The sequence below is a fragment of the Sturnira hondurensis genome, unplaced genomic scaffold, assembly GCF_014824575.4.
Source record: "Sturnira hondurensis isolate 20B ecotype Veracruz unplaced genomic scaffold, ASM1482457v3 Scaffold0006413, whole genome shotgun sequence".
Classification (NCBI taxonomy): domain Eukaryota; kingdom Metazoa; phylum Chordata; class Mammalia; order Chiroptera; family Phyllostomidae; genus Sturnira; species Sturnira hondurensis.
In genome coordinates this window covers 18,651,708-18,673,127 of record NW_028079044.1, presented here as the reverse complement: position 1 = coordinate 18,673,127, position 21,420 = coordinate 18,651,708, and the positions used below count along the sequence as shown (strand labels likewise).

The window sequence follows — 21,420 nt, the reverse complement described above, 5'->3', positions numbered from 1 at the left end:
CTTCTGGGACTGGTCAAGACATGCCTCCCCAAACCATAGCCCAGATGGACCCCAGAGCTCTCAGCACAGACTGCAGTGGGGCTTGGAGAGGTTCAGGCCAATAAGCGCTATTGACTGGGGACCCAAGAGAGTCTTGCTCAGATTTGGGTGCTCATCGGAGTCCCCCGAGGGGCTCCTTAAATGGGTTGCAGCCCCTCCCATCCGCAACTTGCTTGTCTGGGGTGGGGCCTGAGAATTTTTGTGTATGCTGTGGGGACCGCACTTTGAGAACTTCTGGTGTAGTGGTTAGGACCATGGATTTGGAATTAGAAAAATCCAGTTCCTCACCTCCCAGAGCCTGAATTTCTTCACCTGTCAAACGGGCTGCCCTTCTCTGCCTCCTGGGCTGCTGCAGGGAGTCCGAGGAGCAAAGCCTGTGAAGTGCTGAGCAAGGGCTGCCGGAGCCCGATCCCTGGCCAGAGACCCAGGCCCTGCTCCGCCTGGGCACTGCGCTCACCAGCCTTGGAAGTGGGGGGACCGTACCCAGCTGGTCATCTCTCCCAAGCGTGAGCTGGGAGCAGTTCTCACGCACAGGCAGAGGCTCTGAGGGACTCAGGGGCCTTGCAGTTTTGTTCTGAGCTAGTCACCATCTTCAGAGCCCTCTGTCCCCAGGCCCAGAGAGTCAGATCCCAGGGTCCCTGCTGTCAGAGGGAGCAGAAGTGAGTGTCCTCTGGGAAGGGCAGTCCTGTGATTTGCTGCTGCTGCTCTTCAGGGTGAGGGGCGGGAGTTCACCTTAAGTATCACGTCATCTTCCGGGTCCCATGAAATCCTCCCATATCTGTGCCCGGAGCATCTATTTACCCAGTATGTGGGGGTGGGGTGTGGTGAGGAATCGAAGAACTTAGCCTGGGCTCCAAGCAGGAGTGTCTCTTCCCAGAAAATGTGAACTCAGCTCAGTGATTTTTGGCCGCCTTCTTGTGTGAGCCTGGGCAGCCTCACGCCCTGTCCTAGGAGCTCATGGCTGCTGAAGAAAGAGATGTCTAGCTGAACCTGGGAGGTCAAAGGGGTGCCTGAGGTGGGCAGCTGAGGGATGGAAGCAAGGAGGAAAGACCTGTGTGGCCCCCGAGCCAGGGTGGTCAGCTAGTGGTGGGCTGTGTGGTGTGGGCCAGGCACGTCACTTTCCCCGCCCTGACTGCCACCTTCTTTCCAGCCACAGAATAGTCTGCCCGACATCGTGATCTGGATGCTACAGGGAGACAAGCGAGTGGCCTACCAGCGGGTGCCTGCCCACGAGGTCCTCTTCTCCCGGCGGGGCACCAGCTACTGTGGCAAGAATTGCGGGAAGCTGCAGACGATCTTTCTGAAAGTGGGTTCTTTTTCCTCAAGTCCTGATCGTATTTTCTTAGCCCAGGGCCTATTCCCTGCCCTTCCATTGCCCCTCCAGTCCTCTGTCTGCCTCAGAGTCCTTGGACTCTGCTCTTGGAAAGGGCAGAGGGCTTCAGGTAAAACTACTTCCCTTCTCTTTCTCATGAAGTCCCCTAGACCCTTAGACCTGGTCTAGAAAGTTAGCTGGGACAGCTGCAGCAGCTGATCCCTGAGGCTGTGCTCGCCATCCCCAGGCTGGACCCAGGTAGGGGTCCTTAGCCCTCAGCACCACCCTCACTCAGCCTCTAAGAGCCCTGGCACAGACCTGCCAGCACACTCTGCCTGAGAGCCTTCCACTGCAGCTGGAGCCTCACTCAAGTTCAAGTTCCCCTCCCGGGAAGTCTGGTGTCCGGGAGTTGGGGGCAAGCATCCTGCCCTCCAGTCTCACCCCACCCCCACCTGTCCTACTGTGTCTCCTTCTCTGACACCTGTTCTTGCTCTATCTTCTCTCAGGGGACTGAGTAGCCTTGGGGTAGGGTGACAGGGAAGTGAGCGGGTACCTGGGAATGAATCCTCTGTTCTCTCTCTAGGTTAATGTGGGGACATAGAGCCGGGGCTGCTTTGGTCAGGGTACCATTGCACAGAGGTCAGGACACAATTTGGGGAAATGCCTCCCTGTGCTGTGGCTGCCCTGGTACCAAGGGAGGGTCTCTGCTGGGATGGCTGTCATGGAGGCTGTCCCAATAGAGGAGAACGGGCTTGGGGAAGCAGGCTGACCCCTTACCATTTACCGCTGACTCCAAATGGTCTCAATGGTGTGATGGACTGCCTGGCTATCACCTTCCCTTCCCAGTGTCTCCCCTCCCATCTACACCAGGACCAACTCTCACCTCGCCTCTTCCAGGAGGTCATTGTTGACTAATCTTAGCCTCAGACTTCTGAGTGGCTGTTGGTCACCCCATTCATATATTGGCTGGTCATTCTTGTCACTGCCCGGGGTGGGTAGACAGGACAGGTTTCACGGCACAGTGTGATTGGACAGGTTGTAGGGCTGGCTGGAATCCTGTGTGACCTTAGGTGGATTATCTAAGTTCTCTGAACTGCCGGCTCCCATCTCACCTGTAAAATGAAGGTCAGCTGCCTACTCCTTAGGTTTTGAGAACTGAATTAAGTAACACACGTCACGGGTCTTGTTGGTACTAGGTGATCAATGAATGTTAGTTCCTCTCCGCTCTCATGCCCTTTTCCCTTGCTCCCTGGGGAGAGGATGCTCTGCTGGCGTGATGACTGGCAGCCAACCGAAGGCAGCGATGAGCAGATATCTGTAGCTGGAGCACTGGTATTTCAGATGAGAGGCCAGTTTTGTGTAAAAAGAGGGTGGAGGGTGTCATGCATTGGGCTGCCCCTCCAGCTTGCTCACCTGCCACAGAGGACCTGCTCCCCTTGCAATCTTAGCCTTGAGCAGCCTGCTTTTCTCTGTCCTATGGCAGTTCCTTACCTGGTAGAACAGAAGGGACAGGAAGTCAAGGAGCTGCCACATCTGACTGGGGTTCTCCAGGGAAGGCTCGCTGGCTGAAGTGGAGGTGGGGCAGCGGGGGGCGGGAGGGGGGGGACACCAGGTGGATGTGCTCTGAAGGCATGAGCTGCAGGCTCTGACCTCTTGGCCCTTTGCAGCTTTGGGGGAATGCAATCCGAAAAAATCTCCCTGATTCCAAGCAAAAAAAAAAAAAAAGATATAGAATTGTTTCTCGAAGTCTTCCCCACTGAGTTTATGAGCCCCGCCAGTAGCTCCTGAGCAAGCTCTACAAAAATGTTGGCAGCAAGCAGAGACCAAGAAAACATTGGTGTTTCTTAACTTAAACCAAAGTTGGAAAAAATGAGCACCAGCAGAGAGGGAGAGGAGCCCCAAACTAGACATTTCTTTATTTGCTGTTGCTATTTTGGGTCCGGCAGGCTGGCCCCGTCTGGGGGAGGACAGGGGAGAGACTGGGGGCAGAGGGGGAAGGGGGGTCAGGCATTCCTGCCATCTCCCTGGGGCTGGTGGTTTGGAGGGGAAAAGGCTGCTAACCACCCCAGGGAGGAGGACAGCCGAAGGGAGCAGTCAAGGGGAGGTTTCTGGGGGTGGGTGACACTTGGGGTCAGGGGCTCCTCCAGGCTTCACCAGGGACGAACCATGAGCAGAGAGGGTGGGTAAAGGGAGAAATTGTCATTGTCTTGGCATGACACCCCTTCCTGACCCTCTTACCTGGCCGGGGCTCTCTCTTTAGGTTCCAGGCCTCCTCTCGCAGTGGAAACCCTTACCTCCTCGGCCTCTCTTTCCTCTTCTCAACCCATCAAAGCTACTTTCTAGCTGCATTCTGCTCCCTGTCCCATGGGGGATGCTCCTCCAAGCACACACACATGAAGCCTAGGTCCTTAATATGTTGCTTCCTGTAAGAGACACTGTCCTTTTCCAAGAGTGGGGAACTTCTGCTCTAGGCCATATCTGCACCTTGATTTAATCTGATGGTGAGGTAGTTGGGGAGAATACATTTTCTGTGTTGGGTTGTTGTGGTTATTCCATTTTGGTAGAGCTTCTGAAAGCTTCAGGCTAAAAAGCATTCAAAGACCAGTGCATAGTGGTTGATGTGCTGATAAACACTTGAAAGGGTGGGGGAATCAGATGATACACTCGCATCCAACCAAAAACCACACACACAACCAACACACTGAAAATGAAGGGGAGGGCTCTAACCTCTTCACCTTCCAGACCTGGACCCTTGTACCTCCTTTAGAGACATGATCCAGAACTACATTTTCCAGTAGGGTAGCCAAATGTGTCTGTTCAAATTTAAATGAATTAGAATTAGGTAAAACAAAAAATTTGGTTCTTCAGTCACACTAGCTACAGTGTAAGTGGTCAGTTGCCACATGGGCCTGGCGGCTGCCATAGTGGACCCTGTAGATGTAAAGCATTAGCAACAGGCAGAGCACTGGACAGTGCTTTCTGGAAGAGAAAAGAAATGAAGATGTTGGGGAAAGGAGAGAACAGAGGGTCTGGCCTCTCCGGAGAGCATGCAGGTGGGGTTGCGCAGTCTTCTCCTTTGATGGGAAAGCCCTTGGCAGGTAGGGAGAAGGTATCTTGATCACACACACCTCTTCTGTGAAATTCTGGGGAGTCCTTCAACAGGACACACGCCAGATGGGGTTTCAGGCTGGTGTGCCCACGTGCTGAAGGGGACTGTGGGTTTCTGTCCTTCTTTGGCACCTAGTATCCAATGGAGGGTGTGCCCAGAGCCCGGATGCCAGTGCAGATACGCGTGAAGCTCTGGTTCGGACTCTCTGTGGATGAGAAGGAGTTCAACCAGTTTGCCGAGGGCAAGCTCTCCGTCTTTGCCGAAACTGTGAGTGCCTGCCAGCCCACCCTGTGCTCCCTCACCTGCCAGGCTGTCGCTGGGCCCCACTCACTTTTCTCCTGCTTGTTCCCCAGTATGAGAACCAGACCAAGCTGGCCCTGGTTGGGAACTGGGGCACAACGGGCCTTACCTACCCCAAGTTTTCTGATGTCACGGGCAAGATCAAGCTCCCCAAGGACAGCTTCCGCCCCTCGGCTGGCTGGGCCTGGGCCGGAGATTGGTTCGTGTGTCCAGAGAAGACGTGAGTCGTGGGCAGGGCGGGCTTAGGGACCCCTCTGCTCCAGCCCTTTCTCTGAAAGGCCTCAGCGCTATTCATCCCTTTGCCTATTCCCACTGCCCACATCCTCGTCTTAGGAACGTCCGCCCACGCTCTCCCAGAGCCGGGCTCACTAGGCAGCATTCCTTTCTGGAAGGGCCATAAGGTTTCTTATGAAACCAAAGTTGGCCTCCAATAGACTTTGCTTCTGTTGGGTGCCGCTGTCTCCAAGATGGCGCTCTCCGTGGGAGAAAGCCCACTGCTTCCTCCCCGTGTACCTAACGCCTCTTGTGCCTGAGGCCCTTCCTTCTCTGAGTTTCTCCGGACAGCATCCTCCAGCTCGCTGGTCTCTGTCTCTTTCTCCCATCCTTTGCAGCTTGGTTGACATTCAACAACTATGTTTTTTAAACTTGAAAAAACTTTGAAGTATAGCAAAAACTACAAAAAAAAATAAAGTAAAAAATTAAAAAATTGCAGTATAATTTATATTATAGTCAAGTACTCAGATGTTAGTATACAGCTTTATAACGTTTTCCATTCCTACAATTATCTGTTGAGCTCCAACTATGCCAGGCTTAGGTGTCTTCAGCTGGTCTCCCCCTTTCTTTCTTTATCTTGGTTGGTGAAGTATCCTTCCGTCTGTGAGTGTCTCCAGGTCTCCCCTTGGCTCTGACCCCTCTCCTCTCCCCTCTGTCTGTCTTACGATGGGTTGAGGTGAGGCTGCTGCAGAAGGCTGGCCCAGACGGGGGTTCTGAGCCGCAGAGGTGCTGACTGTCCCCTGCCCACAGCCTGCTCCATGACACCGACGCGGGCCACCTGAGCTTCGTGGAGGAGGTGTTTGAGAATCAGACCCGGCTCCCCGGGGGCCAGTGGATCTACATGAGTGACAACTACACGGATGTGGTAAGGGGTTGCTCCAGGAACAGGTGGGCTCTGCTTTCTTGGAGTCCTGTAAATTTGGGCCCAGGAGAGACATGTCACTCAAAGAAGGGTGGGACATTTTCTCCCTTGCTCCCATGTCCCCAGCCTCTATGCTCTGGTTACCAGCGGGATAGTGTGAGGTCCAGCTCGGGTAGGACACTGATCTTGAGTCACACCTGAAACTTCGAGAGCATATGTCGTCAAGTTGCATCTTTTCAGCCTCCCTGATCATGTCTGTTCCTCCACACGCTTACCTGTCCTGTGTTGCCCAGAACGGGGAGAAGGTGCTTCCCAAGGATGACATCGAGTGCCCACTGGGCTGGAAGTGGGAAGATGAAGAATGGTCCACAGACCTCAATCGGGCCGTGGATGAGCAAGGTGGGTGGCACAAGAAGCCTGGCGGTCCCCACCCTGGTCAGCTCACAAGGTAGCTGGTGAGGACAGCTGAGTGCGGGGCCCCTGGGCCTGGGGCACTGGCCTTCTCCAGGCTGCCTCACCTGGGGGACTTCCTGGGTTAGCCCTCACTTCACTTACAAACTGGGAGTCATTGGCTGCTTGTGAGTCTGCGTACATGTCCCAAGTGAGGAGATACCCACTGCAGAGATGGGGAGTGGCTGGGCGTTGAGTGATGAGTACCCCTCCCCCAGGCTGGGAGTACAGTATCACCATGCCCCCGGATCGGAAGCCGAGGCACTGGGTCCCAGCTGAGAAGATGTACTACACGCATCGTCGGCGGCGCTGGGTCCGCCTACGCAGGAGGGACCTCAGCCAGATGGAGGCACTAAAGAGGGTGAGCCCAGTAGGTGGTGGGTGGGGGTGAGGTCCTGGTACGGGAGGGCCAACTGGGAACAGGTGCATAGCTGTGTGCATGGAGACAGAACATATACATAGAACATATACAGGTACACGAGCTCAACTGAGATGCTCACAGCTCACACCCAGCACACACATAGACTACACCCAGCACTCACACAGACCACACCCAGCACACTCACAGCTCATACCCACCACATACACAGATGTTCACAGACAGAACACTTCCAGATGCCCACAGCTATGCCAGAGGGTCGCACTGGGACTTCACACACAGACCCGGAAGGTGCAAAGACATACCTGGAATATGTCTATGGCTGGGTGTCCTAGAGGCCGAGTCTGAGACAGGATATTTGCTACCTGTGGTTTACCAATGTGGTGCCCTCAGGAGTGCCAGGAGCAAGGATGTGGTCTCGGGCAAAGTCAGCTTCGGCCTGAGCCGTGGCTTGGGGAGGGCTCATCCTGGAGCACTGTGGAATCAGCCTCACATGGAGTCAAGGGGGCTGGAGTTGACACCTTGTAGCTATCAGTTGCTGGCTGGGGACTGCTGGGATGGGCTGGAACTTGTACCCTGGGGCATGTATCTACCCCGTGGAGCCTGTTCCCTTCAGCATGGGCACTTCCTGGGAGGAAGGCGCCACTGGCGCTGGGAGGGGGGACTCTCCTGGCAGCTGGGGATGGTGTACTTCATGAGTGCTTTAGGCTGGTGGACGGGCCTGGGGCAGGTTCACTGGCACCCCCTAGAGGACACACACATAGCACACACAGACATGCCCACAGCTGTGCAAGGTGCCCATGGGACACAGGTAGGCATGGAATGAGTACGTGTGAGCACACACACTGCTTCACTGGCTCCCATAGTCCCACAGCTGCCCATGACTGCACAGCCTCAGAGACCGCCTACCCCGGGGCCCTCCAGATCCATGACCTTCCCAAGCACACATTGAATTTTGGCCCAAGAACCAGGCCTGCCTCCTCTATTTCAGGAGCAGCCTTTGGCAGGACCTGTGTCCTTTCCTCTCTCTTTGGGCATAGAGAATCTAGATATGTATGCCGCTAGCTCTGGGGAAAGGCAAGGCTCTGGGGCAACAAGTTGTTCCTGGCGCCATGCAAGAGACAGACTTTACTCTCCATGAAGGGGACCCCAGGGGACAGAGGTGGAGCCTTGCCGGGCAGTGCACCTCCCTCACCTCCAGCATCCCTCCTGGACACGGACGGAGCTGGCCTTTAGGACTGCTACTGGCCATTGAGCTGATGGCCCAGACCCAAGGCAGTACCTGAGGACAGTCCCAGGTTACTCTTTCTTGGGAGCTGGAGAGAGAGAGGGGTCTCCAGGGCTCCCTCTGGGCTGGGCAAAGGGTCCCCTCGGACGAAGAGCTGGAGGTTCCTCCTTGGCTCACTTAGGCCCCGCCTCAGGGGAAAAAAGCTGGAGCTGGGAAATGAGGTCTTCAGTTTGCCTCTGAATTGCAGACCCACTTCCATTTTTATAAGCTGGGGTGTGAAGAAGAAAAAGGAAATGATAAGAAAACCTTGAATTCATGAAATCCACCTGAAATCCAAACAAACAAACAAACCTGAAGCCCAGGCATCACTTCAGTCTACCTTCCCTTTCTGGCCCTCAGTTCTCCCCACAGCCTAGGGAGGATCTTTCCTCCTGATGTCCTGACTCAGAACTCTCATCAGTGCAGAAGCTGCTCAGAGCGCACACTCCCCTCCCCCGCTTCCAGGCAGCCCTCCCAGATTTTCCCATCTGGAGGGTGCTACTGTGGGGTGGGTGGAGAATTGTGGTGGGCAGGAAGGGCACAGTTGGAGCTGAGCCCAGGACTTTCTGCAAACCTGCCAGTGGCCTCTGAGTCTGCCCTGTTCTCCCCTCACAGCATAGACAGGCCGAGGCAGAGGGTGAGGGCTGGGAGTATGCCTCACTATTTGGCTGGAAGTTTCACCTGGAGTACCGCAAGACAGATGCCTTTCGTCGCCGCCGCTGGCGCCGCCGCATGGAGCCACTGGAGAAGACAGGAGCTGCAGCTGTGTTTGCCCTTGAGGGGGCCCTGGTATGTCCTTGTGCCCACTGGGCCTGGGTTGGGTGGGCTGCGGCTTGAGTTCCCAGAGCTGTTCAGAGCTGATGCAGAGGAGGCAGGGGCCCCAGGACAGAACCTTGGATGGAACAATGACCAGGTGTTATGGCTTCAGTTCCTCTGGAGTTGCATGTGGAGAAAGGGCACGCCAGGCTGTGGGTCCTCCTGTAACTGCTCCTCTTTTCGGCTCTAGGAGACCCGCTGCTTCTTTGCGTAGTCATGATGGGAGCAGGGAGAGGCCTCGGCACTCTGATGGGCCGGCTTGTTATTGGAGCCACGGAATCCAGTTCTTCTTGAAGAGGCTGGCTGGCATGGAAGGGCTGGGGAGGCTTTGGAATAGCCAGAGAGGTCTAGTGACCCGGAGTGTCCTTGGTGGGACTGAGTCCTTTTGGGACAGAGGCTATTGCATGGGCATCCAGGAATTTTGGGAGAGATGTGCCTCCAAAACTGAGCCCCACCCTGCTGTTTGGCTCCAGTGTGCACTTCCTGGAGCCAGTGGAACTGGGGTGAACTCAGGGTGTTCCAGGGTCCGTGTGGTGTGTTCCCCCAGAGAGATGAGCAGACCCTACCTGGACAGTCTGAGTGGGGGCTAGGAAATGGCCTGTTCCCTGCTCTTTTGGTCTAGGGTTTCTGGGAGGTGGAGTAAGGTGCCCAGGATTAGACCCCCCTCTGAAATCCAGCCACAACTGCCCTCCTCTGGGGGGTGCTTTGGGTTGTGACCCTGGGAGCAGGTCCTACCAGCTATGCTGGCAGATAGGATGTGAGCGTGTTCAGTGCAGACAACTGTGTGTGTGTGTGTGCATGTGAGTATCTGGTTGGGGTGAGGAGCTCCAGCCGAGGGGTTGGCAGACCTATGGGTCAGGGCCGGGCCTGAGGAGGCTGGGCAGGCACCCTAAGGAAGCAGGGTTTGTTTCTGACAGGTGGAAACTCCACTCAGTGCCTAAAGAGAGGAGAGGGGTTTTGGGGCTGAGACAGCTGGGAGGAGGCTGGTTAGTGAACGAAGCACTGGGCTTGGAGGGAAATGGGTTTGCACATTGTCCCGGCACTCTGTGTTTCTGCCTTGGTCTCCTGTCTGGTCTCGCTCTTACCTTGGCTCCTTCCGTGTGGCAGCCAAGATGGCGCCCGTGACAAAGGCTGACATCATCGTGACAGCCAGCAAAGCCGTGCTGGATAAAAGAGCTCACTCAGCCTTCCAGCGTCCTTGGTGTTCCTCACAGCTGGAGACTGTGTGGAGAGGAGAACACTGCGTTTTCAGTAGCAACAGTGACAGCCTTGTGTGTGGCCAACGGGCCCCTGGAACCTGGGTGAGGAACAGAATGTTCTGATTGGCTACCCTGGGTCAGGCCGCTGGCTGTACCACCAGGTTGGGGAGAGGGAAGGAGAAGCCCAAACAGTGCTCTGCGGAGAGCTACAGATGATAGCTCCAGACTCTGCTTGGTGAGCTGTAAGGAGCCAGTGCGGGCTGCTGAGCAGAATGCCTGCTTGGAGCTGGGCTTTACGGCTGTGAGCCAAGCGGCCATGGAGGATGGCGGGGAGGGAGAGCCTCCCACCGAGAGGATCAGGAGTCCTGATTGGAGGCCCAGGCCAAGGGGACCATCTGGGCTGGGGGCTGTGGGGTCATGATGGGAGGAAGTGGAGTGGCAAAGCTTGTGGAGGAAAAGGTCAATGGGCCTCAGAGGCTCCCCTGGGTGGACAACGGGGTGACTGCCATCGACAGGCCACAGAGTGGGGTGGGCCTAGGGCAGTGATGAGGTCGAGGTTGGCCCTGGCAAGTCTGACACACACGGTGAATTGCTGTGTGAGAAAGACAGGTATGGTGGCTGCCAGCCAGGGGACCAGCGCAGACAGGTCAGGGGGCACAGGGGCCAGTGTCAGCTGTGATGTGATGTGCCACGAGTGGAGAGTGTGCAGGCCAGAGGTGTTCGAAGGTACACGATGGACGTGTGGAAGAGCTCTGGGGCTGGCCAGGACTGGGGGGAGGGGACGAGCAAGGCTGGGGGTCCCTCGTGGCTTGGTAACTGGGAGAATGAAGCGGGACATTTCCTAGGAACAGAGAAACCAATCTGTTTAGTATTTCTGTGGGAGAAAGTGTTGTGAGGGAGCACTGAGATCAAATGTCCAGTCAGCAGTACCGAGAAGGTGATGGGTTGTGAGCCCCGTGTGCTTGCCTGCGATATGCGAGGGCGCCAGCACAGTGCGGCTGACCAGGTCTGGGGAGCTTTGCTGACCTGGAGAACCGGGGCGGATGGCGGGTGGAGTCACTGCGTTCACAGCCTGTAGTCGGAGGGCTACCAACTTGCATATAGACTTTAGGTGTGGCCGACATTTGGACAGGGCCATGGGCCCATTTGACAGGAACTGTCTGACCACTCCGTACTTGCTAAATTGAACCTCCACCTGCACGACACACACAGAAGCACACACATGTACACACTCTTGCACACATGCATACATGCGTATGTACCTTCCTTCCACAGCCATCTTTATGTGCTTCTTGCCAGGACGGAGGCCAGCCTGGGCTCCCATCCCTGAGCCTGCTGTTCCTCGTCCTAGGATTCACCGGTACCCAGTGAGGCCTGGGGCCAGAGTCCACTCTGCAGCACATGGGCAGACGGCTGGGTTTACCATGTGCCAGGGTCCAGCTACTGTCCTGGATGCTGGCCTTTGCCCACTGGCCACCCGTGCCTACAGATTTACTTGGTGGAGTATGATGGGACCCATGAGGCTTCTGAGTGGTGAAGGTTTGATTCCAACTCTGCTTCCTCTGCTTCCTGGTCATCCCTTAGATGACTCTGTTACCTCGCTGTGAACGTCACTGCACCCTGTAGGTGTTGTAAGGATTAAGGGCATGACACATGTGAAGAAGTGCTTTTCTGCCCTAAGGGACACAGGAGCCATCTGGCGAACTTGTTAAAACAGGCACTCTCAATTCAGTGTGTGGGTGGGGCGTGAGAGTCTTCATTTTTCACAAGCTTCTGCGTGAGGCGATGCTGCTGGTCTGAGGGCCGCCTCTGGGTACCGAGGACATAAACTTCGTAGCGCATCATGAACATGAGGGAGGTGGCCACCTCATCCCTCTCCTGAACCCCCCCTCAACCCCGGCAGCTGGATGCCCCTCTGAGAGAAAGGCAGGGTGTGTCCATTCTTGGCTGAAAGTGTGTGGCCAGGGTCCTAGAGAGGGAGACAGGGAAAGATGACATGTCTTCCCTGCTTCTCAGTGGGAGAAAAGGGTTCTTTACTTCTATGGATCCCTGGATCTCACAGTGGAGGCCTGGCCCTGGGGAATTCCTTAGTGATTAGGAAGGGAGACATTCATATGGAAATGTAAACAAACCTGGTAGAATCTGCTTCTTTGAAGTGCAGGGGTGCAGAATGAGAGTCTTTCCAGAGTAACAGTGTCTAAGAAAAGAGGCTTTTTGGGGAAGACATTGGGAGGCAGAGCTTGAAGGAGGCCAGGAAAGGACTGCAGGTGGTGGCCAGGTGGCCAGGTGGCCTTCCTGATAATCTGACATTTCTGGGTGTCTGGGCCCAAGGACCAGGCCTGTGGCGCCCCCTCGCCTTCTACCGCTCTTCCCTGGCCCACGTGTTCACCGCAAGCTGGGCCCCACTCGCCAGCTCCCCTCCTGAAGCCCCACTTGCCAGCTCCCCTCCTGAAGACGTCTCGCTGGAAGGCAGGCTCTGTCTGCTCATTAGCACGGCAGCCTTTCCCTGAAACCTTCTGCTGGGGCCAAGCCTGGCTCCCTCCACAGAGCAGGAGGCCCTGGCTCCGTCTGCTAATCGTCTGCTGTCTCCATCGTGAGCATTATTTTATTTTCGTATTATTCTTTTTCCAGCTAATATCCTGGCATTCCCAAAGACACCGGGTTTCATAATCTCCCTGGCGTTCCCAGGGAGCTGGGAAGCGGAGCACAAAGCTGCTATTATAGCGCGTTCCATCCAGCCTCCCTCTCCTTGCCCCACACCCCTTGCTGCCGCCACCGCGGGCTCCCACCCAGTCACCCCCTCCTGACGCCACCGGCCTCTCTGGGAACTCTGGTGACGGCTGTTGGGATGAGCTCACAGAATCCGTCCTGTCGCCCCTGCCCTGTGCCTGCCCTCCACACACAAGGATTTTTCCAGAGCCCTGTCTCTGAGCTTGGCCCTGAGTGTCAGGAAGGGTTTCCTGAGATGCCTGATCCCAGGCAGGGAGGGAAGGAGATGGAGACTCGGCAATTCGTTCTCTTAGCCTTGGAGCATTTAGAGCAGGAAGAAACTTTTGTGTTCGAAAGGCGCTCTCCACCTGGCTTTGGAGCTGCTGGAACCTCTTGAAATTGGGTGTAAAGTTGTGGGTGTGAGTGCAATTTGTGTGTGCACATGTGCCTGATGTGTGTGCACACACATGGTATGTGTGCAATGTGCACATATGTTGGTACATACACGCAGATATGTGGCATGCATATGCTGTGTGCACACATGTGACGTGTTTGTGCAGTGTATGTCTGTGATGGGAAATGCTGGTGGAAGGTCCACGGCTTTCTTCGATTCTAAAGGGAATCCGGGACCCAGAGAGGACAGGAAGTACACCGAAATCCACTTTGCCACGTACCGAAGACCAGGCTGAGAGCTTTGCATGTGTTGTCTCGTCTAGTCTCGCAGTGACCCTGGAAGGCTGGATTCCGTTATCCTGCCCATCTTGTAGCTGGGGAGACTGAGGTTCAGTATGGCACTGTCCAATTGGGTAGTTTCTAGCCATATGTGGCTATTCAGATTTGCATTGAAAGTAATTGAAACCAGAAAACTTCACTCCCCAGTCACACCAGGCACATTTCCAGTGCTCCTAGCCACACCTGGCTGCTGCACTGGACGGGGCGGCTGTAGGGCAGCTCCGTTATTGCAGGAAGTATGTTGGGCAGGGCCGCTGTAGACATGCTCTGAGCCCCTGTCACCCCAGAAGACACTGAGGCCTGAGAAGGAGTTTGCCCAGCGGTGCAGCACGAGTCAGTTCTGGAACCAGGAACAGTGGCTCTTCTGCCCTCTCCCCCCAGGATCTCCTCACTCTTACTCAGACATAATACCCCTTGAGTGGGGTACTAGGGAGGGCCCTGGGAAGCTGGCTAGAGCCCTTGGCTATGGGCATCACCCTCTGGTTTTGTAGCCAGGTAGCTTGGCCTCCCTGGAGAGTTCAGGCAGCTGGAGCGGAGCTGGTAACCAAGGCCCTCCCCACCACCCAGGAAGCCTCCAGTTGGTGGGCAGAGGCCTGAGTCCTGACCTGAAGTGGAGAGGACCTATGGAGAGAAGCATTCCAAACCCCAGCCAGAGGGCAGGGAAGGGCAGCTGGGAGCCAGGAGTTCTGTGGAGGGTCAGGGAGAGGCTGGTGCCGGAAGGGAGTAATTTGAGACTTGAACTGACTGAAAAGGAGAGATGTGGGTGGGGAGGGAAGGGGCGGTCTCTGGACCTGGATGGAGCCCTGTGTGCGAGGGGCATCTAGGTATGGCTCCCAGAGCGGCACCTTTAGCAAGGGCAGCGCCAGGGTGGTGAGAGGGGTTTGCTCTGTTAAGTAACCAAGGCGCCTGGCAGGGTCTGCTGCTTTGGGAGGTGGTGTCTCTGGATTCTGTTTCTTGAATATGCTAATTGAGCACCTGTTCTGTACTTGGCATTGCGCTAGCAGGGCAGCTTCAGAGTTGGTTGCCCTCTCAAGCAGGGGCCTCCCTGCCCCTCCTGCTCTCCCACACAGAAAAACATTTGGGTAATTCCTCTAAATGCCCCCCCTCCCCCAGCCCGGGTCAGTGTAGCTCAGGGTTTGGATACCGATCTTTGACAGGCCCAACTATGTGTTGGTGTAGCTGGGACGAAGTGCCAGCACATGAATGCTTCTGTGTGTCACAGCTGAGTGGATGTGCTGGGTGCCCCAACGTCACTATGTGCGAATGAGGGTCTGAATCCACCATTCCCAGGGTGGTCTTATAATTCCTGAGCTGGTCTGGGATGCTATTAGTGACCAGGCTGGAAAGCAGCTGGCTGTTCCTGGAAAACTGGGGCATACAGTTATCCTAATTACTGAGGCAGTCTGTGATGGGATAAACCTATGAGAGCATTCTGTGCAACCTCCACACGCGAAGTCGTGGAAACCCTAGAGGGACACAGACACTTGCGCCAGCCCACACGTGGCATCGTGGACTCTCCAGGTTTCCTGATTCCACCCCTGCTCCCCAGGGGCCGGCCAGTAGTTTTGCAAGGAGTTTAGCAGCTGCTTCCAAGCCTTGGCTCCAGCTGTAAATTAAATGGGGTTGCACCCTCAGCTGCTATTCCACTTAAGGTTGCAATCAGCCCTAAGTAGGAGGGGAGGTCTGTGTGTTCCCGAGTTCCCCTTTAAAGGGTTCTCCTCCTGGCCTGGCCTGCTGGCCTGTGGTTTCCCTGGAAGCAGCCAGGGCAGTGATGTGGACCCTGAGCTCCCTGAGGCCCTGACTGGCACTTGGCCCTGTTCTGCCCCAAGCCCCGCTCAGGTGCTGAGTTCCATGGGGAAGCAGGAGCTGGAGAGGGCCCCAAGAAGAGTGCTGAGGCCCCTGGCTCCTCTGGCTAGTTTGCTGCACCACCTGAGGGAAGGCTTTAACATTCTGGGTCTAGTTTTCTCACCTATCAGATGGGGGTGATAGCAACATAACAAAAATAGTCTCTCCTTCTAGTGCAGGGGTCAGCAACCCAGGGCCCACAGACCGAATCTGGCCCCAGGGCCGTTCGTGTAACAGGGCTTTACCGACACAGGCATCTCATTGGTGTGTGTGCTCTGTGCTCAGCTGTGGCTGCACAGGAGACCATATGGACTTCCGAGGCCAAAGGACTGACTCTTTGGCCTTCGTGGACCAAGCTGGCCAGCTGTTCTAGGGCGCACACTGCGCGCCAAGCATAGCGCTCCTCCCTGTGCCTGCATTGTCTCCCTTAAGCTCCCAGCAGTCCTAACAGATGGGTTTTATTCTTACTCCCCTTTTACTGTTAGGCAAACTGAGGCACGGAGAAGACAAGTAATAATTACTCTAGCGGTGTTTTCTCCCACACGTACCATGAAAAAGCGTGTGGACAGTGATGGGCTGCGCAGTGTAGGGGGCTGTCCTCTTCTTTAGGGGCCCCAGCAAGGGCCGCAGTGAGGAGGAGGGCCTGGCTGCCCACCCTACGCTGCACGGGTCTGTGTTTGACAGCAGACTCCCCAGAAAAAGATCCAGGCTACACGCTCACCCCAGTTCGTAGCACTTGCTGGTTTCCGTGGTGTGAAGGTCTCTGCCACGACCACTCCGTGCCCACAACGTGATGTCATCAAGCGTGGCCATGGGAAGAGATGGGTTGTACACCCACAGATATGCTGAACATGACCTCAGCAGCAGGATGACAGCAAGAAGTAGCAAAATAATTAAGAAGCGATGAGTTGAGCGTTTATCACCTTTGTTTTTTGAATTAATTTCTGTAGTTTTAGAGTTATATAATTTAATGTTTACAAATGGCTGTGTTTAACAACTGCCTTGCAAAATGGCGGAATCCCTCCCCAACAGCTGTCATCTGTGTTCTTTGGGTCCACTATGCGTAGGAATCGAGCTCTCCCTGTAAAGCAAGGAGGGCGGCTGACCCCCATACCCATCTGCTTGACTGTGCTGGGGAAGGGAGTACTCAGTGGGCCCCAGGATGCCTCTGAGGCTCGGTTTCTTCCTTCCTGACCACCCTGGGTGTGGCCCCTGTGGCTCTGTCCCCTGCCTGCTCAGCCTGGGGAGCCTCGCTGCTCAGCCTGTGTCCCTTTGCTGCATTCTCCTCTGCTCTTGCCCCTCTGTCCCCCTCCTGCCTCCACCTTGTAGATCCTGAACCTGACCTCTAGGCCCTGGATGGGGCAATGCCTCATCGCCAGGAGGAGGAGGTGTGTGTACTTGGGGCAGACAACCTGTGGTGCAGAAGGAATCTCAGACACACTAGTGGTCTTGAGCTGGCCTTGGGCCCAATTTAGGCCACTTCAGGAGTCCTCTTCATAGACTGCTTGTTTCCCTAGAACCTGTCCACCTCCTCCCAGGGGGGTGGCCACATACGGTCTTGGGGCAGAGCCATCAGCAGACTAAGGTGGGCTTGGTCACTGGCTCTGGGGACCCCTGGGGGCGGCGGGAGGGAGTCCCTCACACTTCTAACTGAGTTCAGGCTCCCCCAGGGAGCCATGGCTGCCAGCCGGGTAGCAGCAGTTGGAGGCCACCCAGTGCCCTGGGCGAGCAGCAGGATCCCTTACGCAGCTAGCCCCAAGACAGAGTGCGTGGCCGCAGACCGTGTGGCTGCCAGCCCCCGCCTGGGAGTCTCACTGACATGAGCTATGGAGGCAGGAATGTGACTGCGGGAAACCCGATGCCCTGGGCCTGGCCCTGGGCTGAGGAAGAGTGTGGACTGGGAGTGAAGGTCGAGTGGGTGGAAACCGGAGCGTCAGCTGTGCCTGCAGCCTGTGAGAACCGAAGGAAGCCAACCCTCTCTCTCCTGGCTGTGTTCCCCACTCCTCCATCCACCCTTCCAGCCAGGCCTTTCCCCTAAGCTCCCGGGGGTGGGGTGGGGAGGGGGGAATCCACCCTGTTCCATTTCACCCCACCGATGGCCCCACCCTGGGGTGCCATGAGTCTGCATCACTTGTCCTTTCTGTGCTGGTGTTAGACCCCGAGCCTGCTGAGGGTGGGAGGGTGCTGTCTGATGCATACTTTCCTGTCCCTTCCCCTGGGACCTTAGGTCTGGGTGTTGCACTCCTGGCTCAGGGTGAGGGATGCTGGTGATTGATGTGATCAGTTTTCAGTGGATACTCAGTGCCGGACGCTGGGCTGGGTGCAGGGGAGAAAGGAGTGTGCATGTGTTGCCTGTACATGCAGAGAGATGGATGCAGGAGAGAAGCAAGGCAAGGCTGGGTAGGGGATGCTGATGCCAGCTAGGCAGTCAAGGAGGTGTCCAGGCCTCAGCAGTTACTGAGCTGAAGGATGAGCTTGAGTCAGCTTGTTGGGGAGGACATTCCAGGTGGAGAGAAAAGCCCATGCAAAGGTCTTGTGGAAGAGGGAAGGGGATGGGTTCCAAACTTATAGGAAGTGGAAGGGCAAACAGAAGAGGGAAGATGTTTAACATGAGGCTGGAGAGATGAAAGGGTTAAACTTCCACTGTCAGCACCATTTACCTGGTGCCAGGGACCTGCCAAGGGCAGTGGGTGCATTTTATTTAGTTTTCACTAGTGGTTCTCAACTAGGGGAAATTTCAATTCTCCATTCCATCCCCCAGGGAACATTGAGCTGATGTTTTGGTGGTTGCAACTAAGGGGTGGGTGGGGGGATGCTATGAGCATCTACTAGGTGGAGGCCCTGGGAGCTGCTAAACATTCAACAATGCACAGGACAGCCCCAACAACAAATAATCACCTGGCCCAAAGTGTGTGTAGTGCCAGGGTTGAAAGTACCTGTGTTTTTAATAGTCCTGTGCCTTGGGTGTTACCCGATGATTGTTGCTGTACAACCAGGAACTTGAGTGTCAGGAACTGAGCTTCCCTGTGGCACCACGGCTCCCCTTGCCTGACCCACGCTGTGAGTTCCAGGCAAGTTCCTGACTCCCAGAGACTCCGAGACCGTGGGTGGGCTGGGAGGCAGAGCTGGCCTCCCCCTTCTCCCAGGATCTGAAGGGGAGGCGTGAAGAGCTCAGGTCCCTCTGAGAGGGCTGGAGGATGTGGAGACATTGGCCAGCTGTGAGGGTGGAATTCTGCCCTGGGTGGGAACCAGGGCCCTGGTTAGTGGGTGTCCCTCAGCCTACCTCCTGGCTCTCCCATCTTCTTCCCAACACGCCCCCTCTGTGTGTGTCAGTTAGGAGGAGCAAAGGAGGGGGAGGCAGGTCCACACTTGGGTGGCAGATTAGAGTGGGGGTGGCAGGGGGCCCTGTGGAATGGCAGGGCAGGGTGGCAGCCAGGGGTGTTGGCAGTGGGCACCTCTGCTGGAGACAAGACAGAGGGAAGACGCCTGGCAGCCTAAGGGGCATTCCTGGAGGAAACCCTGGTTTCTCCCTCCGAAGAATGGTCCTTCTCGGTGCCAGTGCCTGCTGTGGGCCAGCATGGAGCGAGCCTGAGTTACCAGCCCCCAGCCTTGGTGGGAATCCCAGAGAGGGGTACACCTTTTCTGATCGCAGCAGGCGGCCCTGCCCTTGGACAGAGACCCAGAAAGTGCTGCCAAAGCCCCAGACAGAGGCCTTTGGTGGGTGTGGCGCTGATGGGAGGCAGCTAGGGGAGGTGTGAGGTGAGTGGGGATGTGTGCTGGCAGTGATCTGCAAGCTGGGCGGTCCCTGTAGGCACCTGGAGGGAGAGGAGGAATTCCTGGGGGCTGTGGGAGGCAGAGGCGCCCTTGCTTCTTGCTCTTACTGCGGCTACCTACCTTTGTGAGGGGCACATGCGTGTTGCCAGCCTGAGGTACAGAGTCCTGGGCCTTCCACCCTGCCCAAGCCAAGCCCTCCTCACCCCGGACCAAAGCACACTGAGCTGCAGATGCTATGCACTGCTGAGCCCAGCGGCTGGCCAAGCCATCTGCTGCGTCCTGATCTGCTTTCCTTGGCATGTGTTCAACTCACACCTGGGGTGGCCCACTGGGGCCCCCCAGGGCCAGCCCTACATTTGGCCCCACAGACCCTAAAACTGGGGGCCATTAGTGGCTGGACTCGGTGCGTGCTCTGGAGGAATGCCAGCACAGCACAGCCAGGCCGAATGCCCTCCTGGTGGGAGCTCAGGATGCTCGGGGTCCACCCCTGCCTGGGAGGGAGGATTCAGGTACGGTGGCCTTTGGGTACTTCTGTAGTAGCCTTCCCTGTCTGTAGGATGATACCTCTCCCTCTTATTCTGCTCGGATGTGTCTGTTGAGAGACTGATTGCTTGATTGATTTTGATTTGTGCCTCTGGCTGTGTCCACTTTTCCAGCTCCCAGAATAAATTTGAACAAATATGGGATATGTGGATACCATCCCTGAGCACAATTGCTAACTTCACAGTTTTTGACTTACCCTTCCCTGTCCTGCCAGTTTCTCATTTCTCTAAGATGATTGATACCAAACATTTCTTGAGCATGTATTATGTGCCAAGTGGTACGCAATTTATCTCCTTAATAACCACAGCAACTCTCTGAGACAGATACTGTAGAATTATCCCAAAGTTATAGAGAGACTGGTTCAGAGAAGTTAAGCAACTTGCCCAAAGTCACACAGCTAGTAAATGACAGGGCCAGAATTGGAACCCAAGTAACCTGGTTCCAGAGCTTGTGTTAAAGCTGTGGCCAAAGCAAGGGGGTCAGTGCTTCCCCCTGTCAGAGACGGGGTGTCCTATGGCAGGAGCTCTGCAGCCCTCCCAATAGAATTAGAACCTCGGTGAGTTCCCCGGGGAAGCAGAGTTACAAGTCTTTCCTGCGTGTGTGTTATATGGGCCCCTTTTAAGGGAAGGAGCAGAGGAAGACTGGCCAACGTTTTGGATGCATTTTCTTTGTTGGCTAGAATGGCCAGGGCAGGACTGGGATGGTGGTGGCACTTCTGGCCTGTCCATGGGCTTGGGATGGGAGCAGGTGTGAGTCTGGGCCATCTTTGAGGAGTGTGGCCTGCATGGAGGTGAGGACTGGTTTTGAGGGACATGAGCCCTGGTGTGAATGGGGAAGGTGGGGCAGGTCACTGAGGGTCTGACCATGAGCTGTCAGGCAGTGAGAACCACCGAAAGATTTGGGCTGGGGAACCAAATGGTGACTGTGGGTGATGGCTCTGCTTCTGCGCTGGGTGTGGGCAGATGCATCCGGGGAGGCTTCTTGGACAGGGGGTCTGGGGCCAGGACCTGAGAGGGGATGTGGTTTGGAGAGGAGGGGCACAGAGGTGGCCGTACTCTTTGTATTTAGAGGCACCGGGGGCTGGGTGGGCCCAGCAGGGCTGAAAGTCTGTCCAAGGGAGGCCAGGATTTTCTTTCAAGGGCATGTGTGTTTGTGTGTGGGGAATAGGGACTGGGCAAGGGACGGAGCAGGTGAGGGAGAGGGGAGAGGGACTCGGAGAGATGTGAGTGGCAGCAGAGGGAGTGGGCAGTGTGGGAGTGCTGCCCAGCTCTGCCCAGCTCTGCCCAGCCCTCTGCTGGGCTCCCGGCCAAGGAAGGCTGGTGGGCCTGATGTCACAGAAGACTGAGTCTGGGAGGCTGGGCTGGAGTGTGACTGGGCCATTTCCTGTTCGTGTATGGGCTTTGGTCCCTGTTGGGTCCCTAAGCTCCCCAACTGCACAGGACCCCAGTGAGGGGTGACAGGGTGGCAGAGGTGGCAATGGGGATCAGTGCACCAGAGAGGTAGGCATCAGGTTGGGGGGGTGCTTTACTGCCTAGCGGTTGGAGCCCAGTGCCAACGCAGACACGGGGAGGGGAGGCATGGGGTGGTTTTATGCACAGACAGGTTTCTGAGTCCTGGTGTAGACCTACACTGCCTCCTGCTCCCATCCCTGCCCCGGCCTCAGTCTGAGCCTGGGCACCCAGTCAGTGCCTGCGCGTCCCTGCCACCAGCACTGTCTGCAGACCCACAGGGGAGGACAGGGACACTGGACGGGCCCTCCAGACTCCGACTGTTCGTAACTCACCCCAGTGGGCAGGCCACCACTGGGCTTT

At 56.2% G+C, this 21,420-nt stretch overlaps 1 protein-coding gene across 16 annotated transcripts in view; it reads left to right on the top strand.

Moving 5' to 3' along the window:
* The window catches only part of DYSF (dysferlin), a 201,053-nt gene that overhangs the window by 94,380 nt on the left and 85,253 nt on the right, over positions 1-21,420 (top strand). For all 16 annotated transcript variants that reach the window (XM_037048124.1, XM_037048120.1, XM_037048122.1 and 13 more), the window contains 7 exons: positions 1,190-1,345; positions 4,596-4,727; positions 4,814-4,980; positions 5,784-5,898; positions 6,189-6,294; positions 6,564-6,706; positions 8,607-8,780. In XM_037048124.1, the coding sequence (XP_036904019.1) occupies positions 1,190-1,345; positions 4,596-4,727; positions 4,814-4,980; positions 5,784-5,898; positions 6,189-6,294; positions 6,564-6,706; positions 8,607-8,780 (993 nt within the window). The remainder of the gene's footprint in view (positions 1-1,189; positions 1,346-4,595; positions 4,728-4,813; positions 4,981-5,783; positions 5,899-6,188; positions 6,295-6,563; positions 6,707-8,606; positions 8,781-21,420) is intronic.